This window comes from Arachis ipaensis, chromosome B08, assembly GCF_000816755.2.
Source record: "Arachis ipaensis cultivar K30076 chromosome B08, Araip1.1, whole genome shotgun sequence".
Taxonomy (NCBI): Eukaryota; Viridiplantae; Streptophyta; class Magnoliopsida; order Fabales; family Fabaceae; genus Arachis; species Arachis ipaensis.
Genome location: NC_029792.2, coordinates 6029842 through 6050442, shown reverse-complemented (window position 1 = coordinate 6050442; position 20601 = coordinate 6029842). Strand labels below are relative to the sequence as shown.

The 20601-nt window shown below is 35.4% G+C and overlaps 1 protein-coding gene and 1 long non-coding RNA gene across 2 annotated transcripts in view; both read right to left on the bottom strand.

The window, feature by feature from the left end:
* LOC107610376 overlaps nt 1–4283 on the bottom strand; it is a 5075-nt gene extending 792 nt beyond the window's left edge. The window contains exons 1-9 of the mRNA XM_016312434.1: nt 3820–4283; nt 3638–3659; nt 3377–3596; nt 3053–3263; nt 1864–2935; nt 989–1042; nt 858–872; nt 474–538; nt 194–317 (exon numbers count right to left, since the gene is read on the bottom strand). Coding sequence (XP_016167920.1) covers nt 194–317; nt 474–538; nt 858–872; nt 989–1042; nt 1864–2935; nt 3053–3263; nt 3377–3596; nt 3638–3659; nt 3820–4283 — 2247 coding nt within the window. The remainder of the gene's footprint in view (nt 1–193; nt 318–473; nt 539–857; nt 873–988; nt 1043–1863; nt 2936–3052; nt 3264–3376; nt 3597–3637; nt 3660–3819) is intronic.
* LOC110265635 lies at nt 12482–14538 on the bottom strand. The gene is made up of 3 exons (XR_002351807.1): nt 14411–14538; nt 13152–14277; nt 12482–13046 (listed from the first exon to the last, which is right to left on the bottom strand). It is a non-coding gene; the product is annotated as an uncharacterized LOC110265635 (long non-coding RNA).

Below are 20601 nucleotides of genomic sequence, written 5' to 3'. Positions count from 1 at the left end.
TTTCTTTCTATAAAAAAATAAATAATTATTTTTCATTAATAACATGGTCATATTTTATTTTTATTAATATATTAACAATATAGCTTCTTTCTATTTTTTTGGAAAAAAACAATATTAGACTTAAAAAAATAAATAATCAAGTTATTTAATAAAATATAATATTTTCAAAAAGATACAGAATATATGGCAGAACATCATTATATGTGCAGAAGACATTTTTAAGGGAAGATAACACAGGACCGTGATGCCAACTTGGTGTCACAACACCCATTCCTTTCTCAATGAAGCTATTAAATTCAGCACAAACAACTTTATGTCTACGAAATGCAAGAGATGAAATATAAAATAGTTTTTATTGAAAAATACAAAAAGTGAAATTAAACAATATAACAAACAATTGAAATGGATTATTGAATGAGAAGGAAAATGGGAATGCAAAACTCGAATAGGAGAGGGTGGATCCATAAACTCACTTTGTTGGAAAAACTCTGGCAATCACATCACCGCTGAGGAAGTAGATTAGGTAGAAATCCCATACCTAGACAATGATTCAAAACCAAACCATGATCCATAAATATAAGAAAACATAAGTAGAAATTTCATCTTTCTAATCATTATAAAAACCAAAAATTTGATAAAATAGACAAACCACATACAAAAAAAAAATTCAACAGCTGACAAAAGGAGAAATGATAATCAAATTAACACCAAATTGCAAATAATGAAATGAAGAAGATGAATCCAATTGATAGACCATATTCAAATTAATAGCAACTTTCAAAGAATGTAAAAAAGAACATGAACCCAGAAACATACGAAGCTAGATAGACAATTCACAAATTAGCATATTCACAAACCCTAGACAGTAAAACCTGGATTAACAGTGTAAGAGATACGAAATTTGATCAGAACGATATACACAATGAAGAAAATGAAAAACGATGAAGAGAAAAACAGGTTTGGAAGTAAAGGGACCAGAAGAGTGTACCTGATTGATTGGTTGCAGATCTTCAATTTGAGACTCTATGGGAAAATTCCTAACCTGCAATGAATGACAGGGAACCAAAGTCCGAAGAAACAGAGGCTGTAGACAACGTTTGGTAGGGCAGAGGAAAGCAGATCAGGAGATGAAAACAAAGGGGTTAGGGTTCAATTTGATGATTACCTGATCAACTAAATCCGTGAAAAAAGGGGCTTGCGTGAAGGAATCGCGACAAAAGACAGCTGACGGTGAAAGCAGAGAAGAGCACATGCACCCTTCCTGAGGAGAAGCCACGCTGGAGAAAAACATCCAGCTTGGATGTCTGCGGGCCTGAAACGCGGATAGCTCTCCACATCGGAGTTGAAACCACGCATATGCTAATATATACTAATATATTCTATATTTATAAATCGTATGAATACTCTTCTTTCATAACATCCTTTGATTTTCATTTAATAGAATCTAACGGTTCATAAAAAATGGTGCATCTAGTGCACACAAAATGGTTGAGACGATTTTAGACATACCCCAAAGAAATTGTCCCTCTCTAAAGAAAACATAGACCAAAACAAAACTATAAATTACACAGATAAGATTGGAAGGTATAAGAAGAAACTACATTATATCTTATCAAAAACTTCCGTAAATACAACATTTTCAGTCCTGATAGGATCAACTAATCCATCATCACAAAGTAAAATCTTAAGACCATTTCTATTCCTAACTCGGAAAAGAGCTACATAAAGTTGACCGTGACAAAACACAGGACGACGCAAGAACAAACCGACTGTTGATAATGTTTGACCCTGGCTTTTGTTTATTGTCATCGCAAACTACAGAGAAACCGGGAACTGACGGCGTTGGAATTTAAACGGTATAACCGTATCACTGGGAATCATATTCATTCTGGTGATAAAAACTTTATCCCCAACATTGCTACCAGAAACAATATCCGCACCGATCACATTTCTCCCTAGATCTCGCACAACAAGTCGGGTCCTATTACACAAACCCCCAGCTGGATCAATATTCCTTAACAAAATAATAGGCATGCCTATTTTCAACTTCAACGAATGATTAGGTAGACCAGAACACCTAATCTGATTCAAGAATTCAATATTTATCCAATCAACATCAACATCAGAATAGACATCACTACCACATATCGAATCAGCACTGAGATAATTTTTCTCCTCCCTGGGCAACAAGTCAACTATATAATTGTTTATCTCTTCAACATTGTCGATAGTCGGAGCTAGAATTGCCCTATCCTGGAAAAAGCTTGGATCACGAAAATTCTGAACCAAATTCGGATAGATTGTATTTACAATATCTTCCACTGGATTTTCCAAGATAGGAATGATTATATCAGAAGGAATATCAACAAAAAGTTTATCATTGACCACTGTTCTACATCGACCTTCACCGATTTGAAGTATCCAATCTGAAAATGACCTTAACTCCTGAGGAGTTGATTGTTTCAATCCCATTGTTAACCTCATATTTTTCATCAGATGCAAAACTTCGCAATATTTCCAGAGGACAGAAGAATTTATCGAAGCCATGACAATCTCAGCACGAGAACCTTTCGGAATAACTGGCAAGACCTGCCTGAAATCACCACCGAGAACGACCACCTTCCCACCAAAAGGTAAATCTTTATTCCTATCAGAGACCGAAACTATTATATCACGTAACGTCCTATCAAGCGCCTCAAATGCTAATTTGTTAGTCATCAGTGCCTCATCCCAAATAATCAAATCGGCCAATCGGACTACCTCAGCTTTTGCACTGTCCTTCTTAATCCGATAAACAGTATCTTCAGTCAGCTCAACAGGAATATTGAACATAGAATGAGCCACCTTACCACCAGGTAACGACAGAGAAGCAATACCACTAGAAGCAACGTTTATAACAATCTTTTTCTCAGATCGCAATCTAGCCGAAAAAATCCTGTATAAAAAAGTTTCTCCAGTGCCACCAAACCCGTACACAAAAAAGAATCAGTGCCTCTTATTTGAAACGCAATCAATAATTTTATCATAGACCACCCTCTGTTCTTTATTTAACTTTAAGACATTTGTATCATGCTCACGAGTCAAAGAAACAGTATCATACTGCAACTCACGCAACAGCATCAAGTTGCTAAATTGAGAGACTAAAGAGTTATTAAGAACCGGCATGCCAGCATAATTTTTCAATGATTTTTCATTACTCTGCAATAGTTTCTCAATCTCCAACAAACAAAATGTTTGCAACTCATCCTGACTCATTGTTAGATCTACGTTTAACGATAATTAATAAATATTAGCACGATAATATCATTTCTGCACTATCTGTGTCCGTGTGTGCCTGCTTGTCATATAATAAATTCATCATGAACAAAATTCTTACTGGGATATTGCAGCTCATGCCTTCTGCGATAAAGAATATCATCAGACAAATAAGCCCAAGTTTGTTCCCAAACTGACAGAGGCCTTCCCATGGAACCAGATAGTAACAACATCACAAAAAGCCTCCTTAGCTGTGCAGCGGACGCTACCTCGGTGACTTTCTTAATAGCAGAAACATACTCTTTATCATCTATCAAGAATCCCATGGCAGAACATGTCTCCTAAAATGTATCGTAAGTAACACCATTCACGGTACTTATACTTCGAAAACTGGTACAACCTCTCTGCACGTTCAAAAGCATCCGCATATAGAAAAGTTCACTAGATGAGGGATGAGCAAAACTCAATCTTCCAATTAAGAATCCCCTCTTTCTCGGCTTCCACTCCCTACTGTTCGAACAATAGACAAATTTGCCTGGATATTCAACATATGTTAAAGATCACCCATCCGGGAACCGCCTGTTGGCCATTATCCAACCCGTAAACATCGTCAGCAAATCTTTGTTGCGCAAATAAACATGAATAGTGATATCAGCATCATCGAATATAACATGTTGCTGGTTCGGCAAGTGAAAAGTCAACCTCTGTACTGACGGCCATCTATGATGAATATCATAAGCAAAAATTCTCCACATGGATTTAGACGATGATAAATAACGATAATCATAATACTGCTTGATCTCATCAACCACCTGAGAAGATTCACCAACATGATATATTTCTCCAACAGTTGCAGTCACCCGATCCGGACCCTTATTGATATACTTAAAAAGATACTTGATGACGTTTGACTTGTTACAGAACTCAAGATTTATGTGAGCTTGATATTTCATTAACAGCAGTGGATTATAAGGCACAACAAACCTGTTGTCAATATCAACGTCGTTGATCTTCACTGTCACACCCATATTACGACGTCTATATATCGGATAGCCATCTTCATCAAAGCTTGTTTGGTCAACGAATCTTTTCGGATAAAATTTTGAGCACTTACCATCTTTCATGCAAGGAGAACTCGATCTAAGTCGACCGCAGGGACCATGGATCATGTACTTGGTGACAACAGTATAAAGAGCTGGAAATTTGAGGGGATTAGGTAGCTCGGCACAGATGAATTCATCAACAATTTCAATACTTTGTAAGTTGCTTTCCGCGTTAAGCCATAGTAACATATGTGCATGTGGTAGACCTCTTTTTTGGAACTCAATAGTATACATACCTAAAAAATACAAAAACATCATTTAGAAGTCAGACAACTACATGTCCGAGGACAACAGACAAAAATTAAAATGCCAACCGAGAAATAACATACCTGCGCTAAGTGGACCAAAAAACACACCTTCCTTCAGATCGCTGACAAACCCCAATTTGAGGATTTATCTTGTGATGATTTCAGGGGTTTTATCAATGATTCCACACACTTTATATATGAAAATACAAGATTTTGCATTCCTTTCCTAGTTTCGCCTCATGAATGAAAACATGCTTATTTCGCACTAAAATGGATACATTTCTAATCTTCTCTTGATGCCATTCGATGCCGTGACTTGTGTGTTAAGTGGTTTCAGGATATAGAGTAGGAATGGACCGAAAGAGAGAAGGAAGACGGGTACAAAGGAAGAAAGCATGAGGATTAAGCTTTGGAAATCTCCGCATGGGCGCGTGCGCGCACCTTGCGCGCCCGCGCGGATAGGGCAACGTGGAGCCAAAGCCAAGAGCCGGCTTGAGAAGCGGCTAAGCCAGGATCTTCATGAGCGCGCACGCGTACATCACGCCTCCGCGCACATTACAAGACGTCTCAACGGCGCGTGCGCGTACCTTGCGCGTGCGCGCCGATTTGCGAATATGATTTTTAAGAAGTCACGTGACTTAGGCATGGAGGCAGTTAAGGATCCCACTCTTGGAGAAACACCTTGGCGGGAAAAGCTTAAGAAGACCAAAGGAATAAGGGTTAAGGACACTTAGTTAGTTCATTTTCTAGATTTAGATATTTTTAAGAGAGGAGAGTTAGTTACACTTTTGGGAGGAAGAAGAGGGAGATTCCAAGCTTCACTAGGGTTCATCCTCATCTAATTTCTGAATTTTCAATGACTTTTTGGTGAGATCCATTACAATTCTCACTCCACTTTGTTCATGTCATAGATTTTCTTCTCCAATTTCAAGTAGTAAATACAATTGATCAATTCTCATAGATCTAGAATTCAACTTTGTAATTTTGGATTTCATCTCTATTTTGGATTTTCATTGCTACTCTTTGAGACTTGTTGTTAGATCTTTGTGGTGCAATACTTTCAATTTGACTTTTCTTCTCATTTTACTATGACTTTCCTTCTTGCTCATCACATGTTTGATAAAATGACAATACTAGCTATGGAGTAGAATTCTCACACTTGGCATAGGGTTTGGTCCTTGGAAGAAATTGAATAGTTGTATCAATAGTTGATGTGGAATTAGGGATTGCTAGTTGGCTTGGAGTGCACTAAAGCTAGATTACCATAAGGTGAAGCTAGGACTTGTGACTCAAGTTGATTACTTTCATTTGACCTTCCTCTATACCTTGAGGATGAAGCCCAACCAACAAGAGAGACAACCAAGGCCAAAAGAACCTTGGAAGAAGAAATTGCTCAACCACTTCCATTTCCAACACTTGCAAAGAAAGCTAAAAAGCGCATGGAACTCGAGCCCAAAATGGTAGAAATGTTCAAGAAAGTTGAGGTAACCATCCCCCTCTTTGATGCCATCCATCAAGTTCCTAGATATGTCAAATTCCTCAAGGATTTATGCATAAACAAGGATAGAATTCTTGAATTGGAAACCATCCCATTGGGGAGTTCTATTTCCGCTTTGATGGGAACATTACCGGAGAAGTGTGATGACCCGGGCCCTTGTATGGTCACTTGCACCGTCAATGGAGTTCAATTAGAGATTGTATGTGTGACCTCGGAGCATGTGTTAGCATCATGCCGCTCTCCGTTTATCGGGTATTGAACTTGCCCCCACTAAAAAGATCGACGGCAAGATTTGTCCTAGCGGATAAAAGCATAATAACCGTAGCGGGTGTTGCGGAAGATGTATTGGTGAATATAAAAGGGTTGGTGTTTCCGATTGACTTCTATGTCCTTGAAATGCCGTCAAGCGAAACCGAGAGAGCATCATCTATCCTACTTGGAAGGCCATTCTTGAGGACTTCTAGATTTAAGCTTGATGCTTACTCGGGGAACTACTCATTTGAAATAGATGGGAGAATTGTAAGCTTTATCCTAGAGGAAGCAATGAAGCATCCACCGGAGAACCACTCCCTATTTCGGTGCGACCCAATCGACAACATAGTAGCCGAAGTGCATCTTGCAAGACTAGATGAGAAGTGCATGGTCGACGAAGCAAATGAAAAGTCAAGCGAACTAAATACTACACATCATACAAACTATCCGGAAACTCAAACTTCAATGAATGACAAGAAGATGGAATTGAAGCCACTACCACCTCACTTAAGGTATTCATACCTTGATGAAGCCCAAAAGCTACCCGTGTTTGTCCCCAATGTATTAGGTTTGGAGATATTTCCAAGAAGGACGAAATTCCCCAACAAAATATGCTTTTTTGCGAAATTTTTGACGTATGGGGAATCGACTTCATGGGACCATTTCCAAATTCCAATGGCTTTCTCTACATCTTGTTAGCCGTCGATTATGTGTCAAAATGGGTGGAGGCAATCCCCACCCGGACGGATGATGCCCATGTTGTTTATTCTTTTGTGAAATGGCGCGTCCGCGCACATGAGCGAAATCTGCCAATCGACGCGCAAGCGCACTGTGCGCGTCCGCGCCGATTGCCTTGCTGACCCCCCTAGTACATCCCACAGAGAGTTAAGCCACTCTCAAGCTTACACTAAGCCACCGGCCCAGCACCTTTGCCGCGTGCGCGCACCTGGCGCGCACGCGTCCATACAAGGCGAGCACGAAATGCAATCACCGCCGAGCTTGCCTTATTCCGCTATGCTCATGTGAAGAGGCTTCTCAGCGTAATCACCCCACCTATGGAAGAACCCGATATCTCCACCTCCACCGCAACTTCAGGCGGAGATAGCAATGGCATTGGGGATGTGGCACACTCGGCCGAGTGCGCCTAACCTCTAGCACGGAGACCGTGCTAAGTTTTAAGTGTGGGGAGGTCGGCCGACCGATCTCCGTAGGTAACATCTGAATAAATCCGAATAAATTAGAATAGGTTGCATGATTAGGTTTTAGTTGACACCATTCGCATGATAAATCTGCTTGGTTGGAATAATGAAATTCTCTCTTAGGAAACCAACACTGTGGGACGACCATGGCATTGCAAATTTTAAATGCTTTGATGCCAAAGTTGCATGAAGAATTATATTTTGGAACATGGTTTTGAGCTAAGAACACAAGCTTGTGAGAACAAGGGTTAAGGACACTTAGTTAGTTCATTTTCTAGATCTAGACATTTTTAGGGAGAGAGGAGAGTTAGTTACACTTTTTGGGGGAAGAAGAGGGAGATTCAAAGCTTCACTAGGGTTCATCCTCATCTAATTTCTGAATTTTCAATGACTTTTTGGTGAGATCCATTACAATTCTCACTCCACTTTGTTCATGTCATATATTTTCTTCTCCAATTTCAAGTAGTAGATACAATTGATCAATTCTCATAGATCTAGAATTCAACTTTGTAATTTTGGATTTCATCTCTATTTTGGATTTTCATTGCTACTCTTTGAGACTTGTTGTTAGATCTTTGTGGTGCAATACTTTCAATTTGACTTTTCTTCTCATTTTACTATGACTTTCCTTCTTGCTCATCACATGTTTGATAAAATGACAATACTAGCTATGGAGTAGAATTCTCACACTTGGCATAGGGTTTGGTCCTTGGAAGAAATTGAATAGAAGTTGAATAGTTATATCAATAGTTGATTTGGAATTAGGGATTGCTAATTGGCTTGGAGTGCACTAAAGCTAGATTACCATAAGGTGAAGCTAGGACTTGTGACTCAAGTTGATTACTTTCATTTGACCTTCCTCTATACCTAGGGGATAACTAAATGAAGCAAAGCCTAATTGTATCAACATTGAAAGGACTATAAGGATAGAATTTCCAATGCCAACCCTAAGCCAAGTCTTTTGATAATTGATTGTTCGTTTCTCATTACCTTGCTAAAACCCTCAAAGAATTCCAACAAAGCTTACTAAATCAATAAGATGTACACTTTGGCAATTCCAAGGGAGAACGACTCGGGAGACTAGTACTCTCGGATATAGATTGTAGATTTGTTTGATAAAGGATTTTGCGTCGGTTTAGACTATACTACGATTGATCATTTGATAATTTCTATACCGGCAAAAATTCATTTGTCAATCGCTTAGCAGACATTTCAACTTAGCATGAAAGACACAGCAAGAGATATCAAGACGATCAACGATGGAAATTCGCTCTCGCTCTGTGAATCGCTGAAATTCAGGCCAATTCGGATTACACATAATAGTAAGGAATAAATTTGGATAGCCAAAATGTTTACAGATTGCCATCGCATCCTGACAACGATTAAACATATAACGTCTACCACCAGTGAAGGAAGAAGGCAAGATGACTCGTGTCCCAATTGAAGAAGCTTCGTCATCACCATGACGCATAGCCTCTTCTATTCCTTGAAGCACTTCTCCTCTAATTGTACTTTGCTTCATTCTAATCTCATACAACCTCTGGGACTCAATCATGGTGAAACAGTCAACAACAAATTGTTGAAATAATTGCCTACACTTGTGAATAATTCCATCTTCTTGCTCCCTAATCTGCAGACGAAAACATATGAATTCCCTGAGAGAAACCCTTGTTCTCCTTCCAGGGACATATCCCTCCTGTTGACCTCGATAAGGAATATTCAACTAGTAATCATCCTCGCCATATGGAAACAACAGCGGATACTATAAAGGCCAATATAGAGCATGAGTTTCATAGATACGTTGCAACTGACCAGCAGTAGATCGAACAATAATGTCACGACCATGATCCGACGAATCAAAATCTCCAACAATCAGAGCAGCAACTTCGTCACAAGAGGGAGTATTGTAAGTTCTTCGATCAACCTTCCTATGCGAATACAACTTCAAAGAGAAGATCTCGGATGGATGACACTGATAGAATTCTCTGACTCTTCGAAATGACTGTGTTATGACATTATGAGTATCGATCATTTGCAACAACTCAGTTATCAATTCTTTATCTATCTCAGATGTTTGCCTAAAATAAATATACATTAACCACAAAAATATATTTAAAAACCACACATAATACAATTATGATATGTTTTGATACATCATTATTAGTCAGAAATGATTAATAACGCATTATAACGGGAATAAAACACAATATAACTATGCAATGACAGATATAAACCTATTTTTCAATGCAAATAACATTAAAACATCAGGGAAATAAAATAAAAAAACTTAACAACAAAATTTCAAACACACATACCGAAAGATTCCCTGCCTATGCATTATCTCATGCTGAGTGTCGTATATATATAATTGCGCAAATTTAGGCTTCTGACCAGGATCCGGGAGCAAACTTCCAATCTGATGATAATTTTGACCAGTTATTATAAACTGCGGTGGACCACTCCCATCATTCACTGAATCCAGAACTTTACCACCAAGAGACGTGAAGGCAAACATATTGTTATAAGATCAAATAATTTTTTGAAAATACAATCTCTTGCTATCATGTCCGTTAATCAAATTATATAGCAGATCTGGGGGCTTTCGGAGATAAGGTAACTGAATTTTCCCTTTTGAGCAACAAACAGTAAAAATAGGACGATTAACTATAGAGTCTCTTTCAACACGTTTTGATAACCAGAAACACGCCCCACAGATTGAACATTCATAGTTAGGATCACCAACGTCAAGACAACTTGGTAAAGATAAAGCGAAAAAAAACATGCATAACAATAAAAAAAATTTTTATCTCAATTAGATGGCATGAAATAGATTCAACATAAAATGAATAAACCATTAACTTACAGATATAATATATAATAAATACTTGAATCGTTTAAATTTTGTCAAAAAAATATATCAGAAAACACTACTTCTATTTTACACTGCCTGAATAATATCTCATCACAGAAGCACAATGGAATCTTTTAGAACTAAGTAAATAAGATTTCTATTTTACTATTCTTGAATAATAGATGATTTAAGAAAGAGAGCGTACCTTGTATCTCACTTTGTAAGAACAGAGGATGATCAATAACAGAACCAACTTGACTGAATGAATTTATCGAAAGATCATATATTTCTAATTGGTCTATATCATCCATTTTAATTTAAAATAACACAAATTTATGTAAATATATATTTGACAACCAAACATAAAAAAAAAATTAATGATGAAATAAGAAATCAATTAATTATTTAATAATCAACGTGCAAATTGAACATTAAAAATGTAATAAACTATGAAAACCAATCAGAATTAACATTGATTTATTAAATAACTAAATATAAATAAAGCTTAATGCACATTCAAGAACCGTTTGATTTTTTTTAATGTTAGAATAGACTTTGTTTTATTATTTTAATCACTCATACTAATTGTCTAGGTTGCAATTAAATAAGCTAAATCACTATTAGAATCATTTTGTATTTTTTTAGACTTTAATGCCTCTATTGGTCCATAGAATCCTGTAAAATTTTTAACCAAGTGCGTATATCTTTTTTTTACTTTAACTGAGTCATTGCACAATTTTTTTTCTTAATTAGCTACAAAGGCTTCCTTTTTCTTTTAATTGAATCCATGCACTATATTCTTTGTTGTAAACATCTCATTATACAATTGACCGAATCATTATCAAGGGAGGCATAATTGAAAAAACTAAAAAAAAAAATTCACAGACAGAACTAAAAGAAAAAATATTTATATGGAACTAATAGAAGATTAAAAAAAAATTAGAGGAACCGACAGAATAATTAAACTTTTCTTTAATATACAACTATTGATTATGACATCAAATTAAGAAAGTTTCAAGAAATATCCCTTGTCTATTATTTAGCTAGAAAAGTTAATTAATTAACTAATTACGTGAATCCAATCACATAACGAAAAAACTTTTCATATTGTCCAAGACAAGAATAAACACTAATTAAACAATTTATTAACCTCTAGTACTTGTATATGTTTGAAACAACAATATAAATTAAACCTATATACTGATCTAAATGATTCCATAAAGAATTTTATAACAGTGTAAAAAAACAATAATAAATCAACAAACCAATCTATTATTAGATATAAATTCAAAGAACTTAAAATATAATTTAACAAAAATAAAATTGAACAAGGATAAAACATTTAAAGATATTATTATACCTGACAAGATAAAATTTGAACTCTGATTAACATTCTGAGACACCTCAACTAAATTTTCTAAAAAATAAAAATAAACAGAAACATTGGAAACATATAAAATAAACAGATAAATTTTTAGAAACATAAAGATTAACTAAAAAAATATAGGTAGAGCAAAAAAAATTACCCATATAATCATTCAAAGAGAGAGCAGGCATCGAGGAATCGAGGACCTCTAAAACATTAAAAAACAAAAATAAATTACAAAAGACTCCCATAGATATCAAATCACTGAAAAATGGAACATAAAACACTAAAAATATCACGAAGGTCAATTCAGTACTGACCTTTTGCATTTCGATGGTGACTTTGTGTTCGCTTTCTTTTCAAAGAATTTCGCCTATATTCTCTAGCATGAACAGAATTATGAGACATCTTTGTTACTCGTACTAAAGAAAACAAGAGGTTGAAACATAAATCGCAAGAACTACCCCTAATTCATTGCCCAAAAGACATCCACATTGTTAAGTTCCTATAAGCAAGAGGTAAAAAAAAAGGGGGGTGGCTGCAAAGAGAACTTGTGAAACACACCAACAAAGAACTTATATAACCATGCACACCTTTGATAACGCAGAACATAAAAAAAATAAAGTATTATAATCAACACCAATAACTAATTGACATGAAAAGATAAAGTTGTACAACAATAAAGAAATAAAAATAAGAACTGCCGCATTTCATTAAAATACTGATAGTGATATACACAATTATATATGGCTATCTCTCCTATGATAAGGAGGATCCCAACATCTGACTACATATGCTAGTATGAAACCTAAAGAGGGTACAACATTGAAAATGTGTCCAATCCCTAGCAAAGTCACTATTACAAAAGAAGGAGTTGAGAATAGACCTAGTTTGCAGATGACCCGAGCCAACACAAAAGGAAAATTCCTATATCTGACAATCCTATTTGTTGGACACAATCTAAAAAGGTCAAATCAAAATACCATCCAGCCAGCATGATTACATTTCGATGTATTTGGAATCATAAGCCTTCCTAAACACTTGTAGACATACTATATAAAGTTCCTACACCTAGACACAGCAGCTCAATCCCACACCTTAAATCAAACTCTATTAACCTTGGCAATCTTGAACCCACGCCCATCTGCATCAGCAGCAGCCTCTTGAAATTGGGGATTCAGATTTCTCTTGCCCTTGGAGGAGACAACATGATTTTCATGAATAAGCTTCTCTCCATATTGGGAAGGTGCATCAATAACGTGGGACAACACCTCCTATCACAAAGAAATTAACAAAAGCTATGAAAGTCACTCAAGAAATGCAAAATCCATTTAGAAAAAACACATAGGAAAGAGGGAAAAAATATTATATAATAGCACCTGAGTTTCTTTTTCTGGTGAGCTAAGCAATATATCCAGTTCAGCAGAAAGATCATCACTAACAGTATCATTGCTGGGTGTTTTCTCATCATTTCCATGTTCACCATTAATTAAGGAAGCAAACTCAGTCCCTTCGGAAATAGCAGGCTGTTTTCCAGCCAAAAAATCTATAAAAAATGGGGTTTTAGATAAAATCCCAGAAGACTCACTAGCAACTTTCTCACTTTTGATAAAAGTCTTTGATGACTCCTTCTTAATACCAATATCTCCTTCTCCACAGGGAACAGATTTGTGTAAATCAGGCTCCTATTCATATGCCACAAGAGTTTAAAAATACATAAAACGGTAAGAAAAATTCACCACAACACAATAAAAAAAGGAACAAAACATGAATTTACACAATGTAAAAATAATTATATGTATATCTAATATTTTTTGGAGTAGACTCATCATCACCATTATAATCGGGAAGCTCAAACATGGCAATAATGGTGGGATCATCACATATTCTCCTAACTCGGAAAGTGCCATAAAATGTATCATGTGGCACACCTTTGGTATCAACCTTCAGCAGTAACTTCTTTCCAATGAGCTCTTGGAATATAGGAGGATAAGTATCCCCACATACAAGCTATTTTGAAAATAATACATAAGAAATACAGAGTTTAAATAACACATATCACATCCCTTAAGTGAACAATACACAAAAGAAAACTAAGAATATACACTTGCATCTCTTTGAACCTCGGTAAACAAGTCAGCACATGATTTCTTAAGCAAATAAGATGCCTCACAATCAAAGAGAAGGAAAATATCCTCCCCACTATGATCTTCAACTGTTACTTTAATTTTAAATCTGCAGAGAAAAAAAAGGAACACAATGATTCGGAATAAATAATACCAAGAAACATTATTTTTATAAACAATCCACAAGACAAAATGAAAAGACATTTTGAACAAAATTTCTGACCTTGGAGTCACATTAGTTATGTGCTTCAAACAAAAATCACAGTAATATGTACCATTTTTGAGGATAGATACCCTTTCCACACACACAAGCAGAATACCACCAACCTCCATCCTCAACAATACCTTGGATTGTACCAAAAATGATAAAAGAACCCTCCTATCCAATCGGCATTTCAAAATTTGTTAACAATATGAAAAAAAATAGATCTAGAAATTGTTCTTTGATTTTCCTTTTCAGTTCATTTGTGTATAAAATAAATATAAACACAACTAACTCAAAAGAAAACAACCTCATTGTTATCTTAAAGCTCTTCAATAGTGCATTTTCTAGTTAAACGCATAAAATCATCTTCCAAGGAGACAACTTTACCCTCATTTGCAATAAACAGTGGTTGGGTACCATTGACACCTTGCTCAACCATACCTAAAAAAAATTATGCAAATACTTGTATTTGTTATTCCAGATTGGTTGTAAATAAAGAATACAATAAAAATCAACAAAATAAAATATCCTAACCTCTGCCTGAATTCCACAACTTCAGAAAGATCAGGATTAAATAATATTTGTGTGGCATACATCACATTTTGAAGGCCTACTTGACCTACATAGCAACACAGAAATAGTATAGCAAAGTTTATTGGAGACAACACCTAGAGTAGCAATGAGATGTACAGAAAACAAACAATTTACCCCTAAAGAACTTGACTTTAGCAAGTTGAATCACTACAACAGGCTGCTCCACATAGCCAGAAGCAAGGAAATAATTTACTTGATTAACATAGTCCCCAAACAATGCACATCTCACTGTAAGACTGAAACTCAAAACATGACAAAGGATCAAACAGAAAACAAGAAAAAAAGATGATTAAAACATAAAGAGAAACCAGCAGAAATGACTCAATCAACATACTCTTTTGAAGTTAATTCAAGCACAATCATTTTCACAATTTTCTCCTCTTTTGCATATTCTTTCTCTTCTCCCACTGAAGTTAAAAGTCCAATGACATCTATTTCAAATAAACACAACCTATTAAATATTGAAAGCATTTGTTAAAAAAACTTGAATAACAGCAAACCAAGAAGATAGACACACCAACTAAAAAATCATAATCTTGGGTCATGTTCAGCAGTTCAGAAAAAGAAAACATGTTGAAACAAGTCTTAGGGATAACATCTTCATCAACAGCTACAACAATGATTCGGTGAAGGAAAACCAATTTGAATTTATGAGAAGTTGCTCTATAACTACCATGATTTGACACAACAGTAAAGTATGCCATTCTATAAACTTGACCTTCAACTATATGATCCCTAAACCTATTAAGGAGTGGTTTCTTAACTGTAGCTTGAATTTTTCCACACTGAAAATCCAACAAAAGAACAACATCAGATTAGTGAAACACATCATTTAAAATTAAAAACTTAAAAAATAACAAGTAACACCATATTTAAAAGAGAAACTAATAGGGGCTAACATGCTCATCAAGGAGAATCATCTCCATTGAGTTAGGAACATCATGATTCCCAAAAGAGGGGACAACCCAAAGCCTTAGAACCCTAACTTTTAGCCTCCAAGCCTCTCTAGGAGGATGCATCTTAGAAATCATATCAAATGGAGGAGGCATTGCAGAAAAAAAAAGAAACAAAGAAGGTAAATAGAGTTGATGAAATAGATCAAATGTAAACAGAAAAGTTTTGATGTAGATAGAGCTTAGGAGGAAATAAAACACAGCAGAATGTTTGTGCATTGAATGTGGACCACAACCATCCTTTTATAGAAAAAATCAAGGACTTTAGGCTCACCTTTTTGAATTCAAATTGAATATGGAAATGGAGGAAAAACAAAATATGAGTCCATATGCATCTCCATTCAATCCCATAGAGACAACTAATGAGAGGGACAAAACCTGAACCAACACAAAAACAGCAAAAACAAGTGAAACTTTCAAAAAATCAAGAAATAGGGACCAAAAAATGAGATATCACACTATACCTACTACAGTGCACCTACATGTCATTACACCATAGGGAAGGCAGTCATCAACTACCCCAAACAATCATTGTACTCATGGCAATGAGAGTTGGTAAATGTCTTAGGTAGGGATACATTGGAAACAGCAAATGAATGGGAAAAAAGTATACAGAAACATCAATAAAAATCTGTCAATCACATCAACATTCAGGAAATGGGTGAGATTGAAACCTCATACCTTGATAATGATTGCCAAATTTTCAATGAAGAATATATAGCACAACCATATTATGTATGCAGAAGACATTTTCATGGGAAGAGCAGCTGCTGGATAGATTTTTCTTTTGATAAAGAGATGTGCTAGTTAGATAAACAATACCATGAAGCCATTTTACTCGCACAAGGCCATTCTTTTCTCAATAAACCTCTTAAGTTCAGGCCAAAGAGCTGTATGTCCATCCAACAACTGATATATAAATTAATTTTTACACAAAGAACAAAAAATGTAATGCAATTCACTTGAACTTAAAAAATAAATAAATGACCAGCAGGCTATACATCAATTTCTGTCAATCACATAACCACCGATAGAATACATTAGCTACAAAACCAATTCCTTGATAATGATTCTCACAACCCACATGCAACCAGTAATTCATTTTAGGTAAACTTAATGGATTTGATGGACATAACTTAAAAAAAAAAAAGAAATATTCATCAATGGGATTATTGAATCAGAATTGAAATGGGAATGCAAGACTTGAACAAGAGAGAATGGAATTGGGAGGGAAAAACTTGAATGGGAGTGGCAAAAGCATATTCCTTTACCAAAGAAGCACAAAAATTCATGACAATCAGCTCTACTTCTATGCAACAGGCAAAATATAGAGCACACTTTGCATAACCAATAAAGAATTCAAATGCAAGTGAGTTGACTAACAAAAGCTTTCATCAAATTACAAATCAAAATGCAAATAAATCATCAAGAAGCTATCAATCAATTCCTATCAATCACATCACCACTCATCAAATAGACTACCTAGAAGAGAATTCCCTAGTAACACAAACAGTGGAGTGATGCCATCTGATTGTGAGAAAGCCACTTCCTTCCTATCAATCACATCACCACTGACTAAATAGATAGAAATCCCATACCTTGATAGGGATACCCACATTTTCAGTGAAGAATGTATGGCAGAACATCATTAACGGTGCAGAAGATATCTTCAACGGAAGATAACATAGTGAAGGTATATGTTTTTGGAGGAGGGAATTCCTAGTTAGACAAAAAGTACTTTTATATAAAGAATAAAAAAATAGAATAAAATTGACCTAAATTCAAAACATCAAAACATATAAATAAACAACCAGCAAGCTATACATCAATTTCTGTCAATCACATCACTACCAATAGAATAGATTAGGTACAAAACCCATTCCTTCGTCATGATTCACACAACCCACATCCAACCACCAATTCACTTGATCTAAACTTGATGGATTTGTTGAATATACAGAAAATAAAAAAATAAAAAAAGATTCATGAAATTTTAATATTGCATTCAATGGGTCTACTCTCAATGTAATTATGAGAGTGCTTCATAAAATTTGAAATCAAACATAAATAACAGAACATGATTCTGAATACAAAAAAAGTATAAAAACTAAATGGATTTGTTGAATATATACAAAGTAAAAGATTAAAACTAGATTCATCAGTTGATATATAGGATTTAATGGGTCTACTTTGGATATAATTAAATGAAGCACACAAATGCATCACAGTTAGCTCTACTTGTATGAAAGAGGATCACCTTTTTGAATTCAAATTGAATATGAAAATGCAGAAAAAACAAAATATGAGTCCATATCCATCTCCATTCAATGCCATAGAGACAACTAATGAGAGGGGCAAAACCTGAACTAACACAAAAACAGCAAAAACAAGTGAAACTTTCAAGAAATCAAGAAATAGGGACCAAAAAATGAGATATCACACCATACCTGCTATATTGCACCTACATGTCATTACACCATAGCGAAGGCAGTCATCAACTACCCCAAACAATCATTGTACTCATGGCAATGAGAGTTGGTAAGTGTCTTAGGTAGGCATACATTGGAAACAGCAAATGAATGGGAAAAAAAGTATACAGAAACATCAATAAAAATCTGTCAATCATATAACCACCGATAGAATACATTAGCTACAAAACCAATTCCTTGATAATGATTCTCACAACCCACATGCAACCAGCAATTCATTTTAGGTAAACTTAATGGATTTGATGGACATAGCGTAAAAAAAAAAGAGGAAAGATCCATCAATGGGATTATTGAATCAGAATTGAAATGGGAATGCAAGACTTGAACAGTAGAGAATGGAATTGGGAGTACAAAATTTAAATGGGAGTGGCAAAAGCATATTCCTTTATCAAAGAAGCACAAAAATTCATGACAATCAGCTCTACTTCTATGCAACAGCCGAAATATAGAGCACTCTTTGCATAACCAATAAAGAATTCAAACGCAAGTGAGTTGACTAACAAAAGATTTCATCAAAATGCAAATAAATCACAAAGAAGCTATCAATCAATTCATATCAATCATATCACCACTCATCAAATAGACTACCTAGAAGAGAATTCCCTAGTAACATCAAATTAGGAATCCAAAAGTTGAATAGGAGAAGCTAGGTCTATAAATTTTGATTCTGAATGCAGAATAAAATTAGAAATTGCTAGATTCAGCCCAAACAATCCAAAGGGATTAGTGAATCAAAATGGAAATCGGAATGCAAAAATTGAATAGGAGAGAATGAAATTGGGAATCCAAAAGTTGAATAGGAGAAGCTGGGTCTATACTCTGTATTTTCTGAAAGAACCCTGTCAATCACATCATCATGGAGAAAGTAGATTAGGTAGAAATTCCATACCTAGACAATCATTCACAAAAACAAACCCATCATCCATAAATATAAGAAAAGGTAAGTAACAAGACAATATTTATAATGATTATAAAATTCCAAAAATTGATGAAATAGACAAACCACATGCAACAAACAATTCAAGAGATAGCAAAAGGAGAAATGATAATCACATCAAATTCTAAATAACGAAATCAAGAAGATGAAACAGATTCATAGACCATATTCAAAATTAACAGCAACTTGGAAAGAATCTAACGAAGAACATGAACCCACAAACAAGCCAAATCACATAGACAATTTTCAAATTACAAATGACACAAACCATATACAATAAGATCTGGGATAACTGTGGAACAGATACCAAAAATGATCACAATCTGTAAAAATTAGGAATTTCACAAACCCTAGACAATAAAATCTCCCTTAACCATCAAACAGATACCAAACATGATCACAATTTGCACAATTAGAAATTTCACAAACCCTAGACAATAGAATCTCGCTTAACCATGGAACAGATACAAAAAAATGATTGCAATTTGCACAATTAAGAATTTCACAAACCCTAGACAATTAAATCTGAGTTAACCCTGGAACAATAACCAAGATTGATCACAAGGATGTACACAATGAAGGAAAAGAAAAACGATGAAGAGCAAAATAGGTTTGGATGCACCTGATTGATTGATCGGAGATCCTGGATTTGAGCCTCCACTGGAAAAAAGCTAACCTGGATAAACGGCGACGAAGCAAACTCCCAAGAAAGACTCGTACACAGAGTTTGGTAGGGCAGAGAACAAGAAAGTAAGGAGAAAAAAGCAAAGCTCCTAGGGTTCCAACTAATCATTACCTATTCAAACAAAAACATGAAGAACACAGGTTGCGTGAGCGATTCATAGGTTGCGTGAGCGAGGAGATGAAAGGGATGGGTGACGGCGGAGTGACAGAAGAGCACATGCAGACATTAAGATCAGAAGCCACGCTGGAGGAGAAGCCACCGTGGAGGAGAAGTTCCACCTGGGACTGGAACCGACGTGAAATACAGAGAAGTCTCCAATTCGAAGATAAAACCACGACTATCTATTGTTTAATAGATATATTCAGTTGGAGAGTAAATTACACGTCTCAATAAAAATAAGCCCCAAGATTCTCTCAATCTCCCTCATTCTCTTCGCTCTTCATTCTCTTTGTATTAACAGTGAGCTTCTGCATTAGCCCCTCACTGATTTCTTGCTTCATAAGAGTCCGATACCATTTTACAAATTAATCTATACTTATTATTATTTATTAATAATTACTAATTATAATTAGTATTCAGTTTTCAATCTTGTGACCACTTCTTGATATCTCTAAAACAAATTGAAGATAAATTTGAGTTCCACATATATAATAAACCTGTCACACTCATTTCTCATTTAACTACCTCTTGCAAAAATGTGGATTGAGGCGCTAATCAATCCACTAGAAGTAAATAAATATGGTCATGATAAAAATATAAAGTGCTACTTGACTAACACGAAATAAAACGACCAAGTCAAGTAAATAACTACTGTAATTTAAGACTTGCCGATCCTCTCTT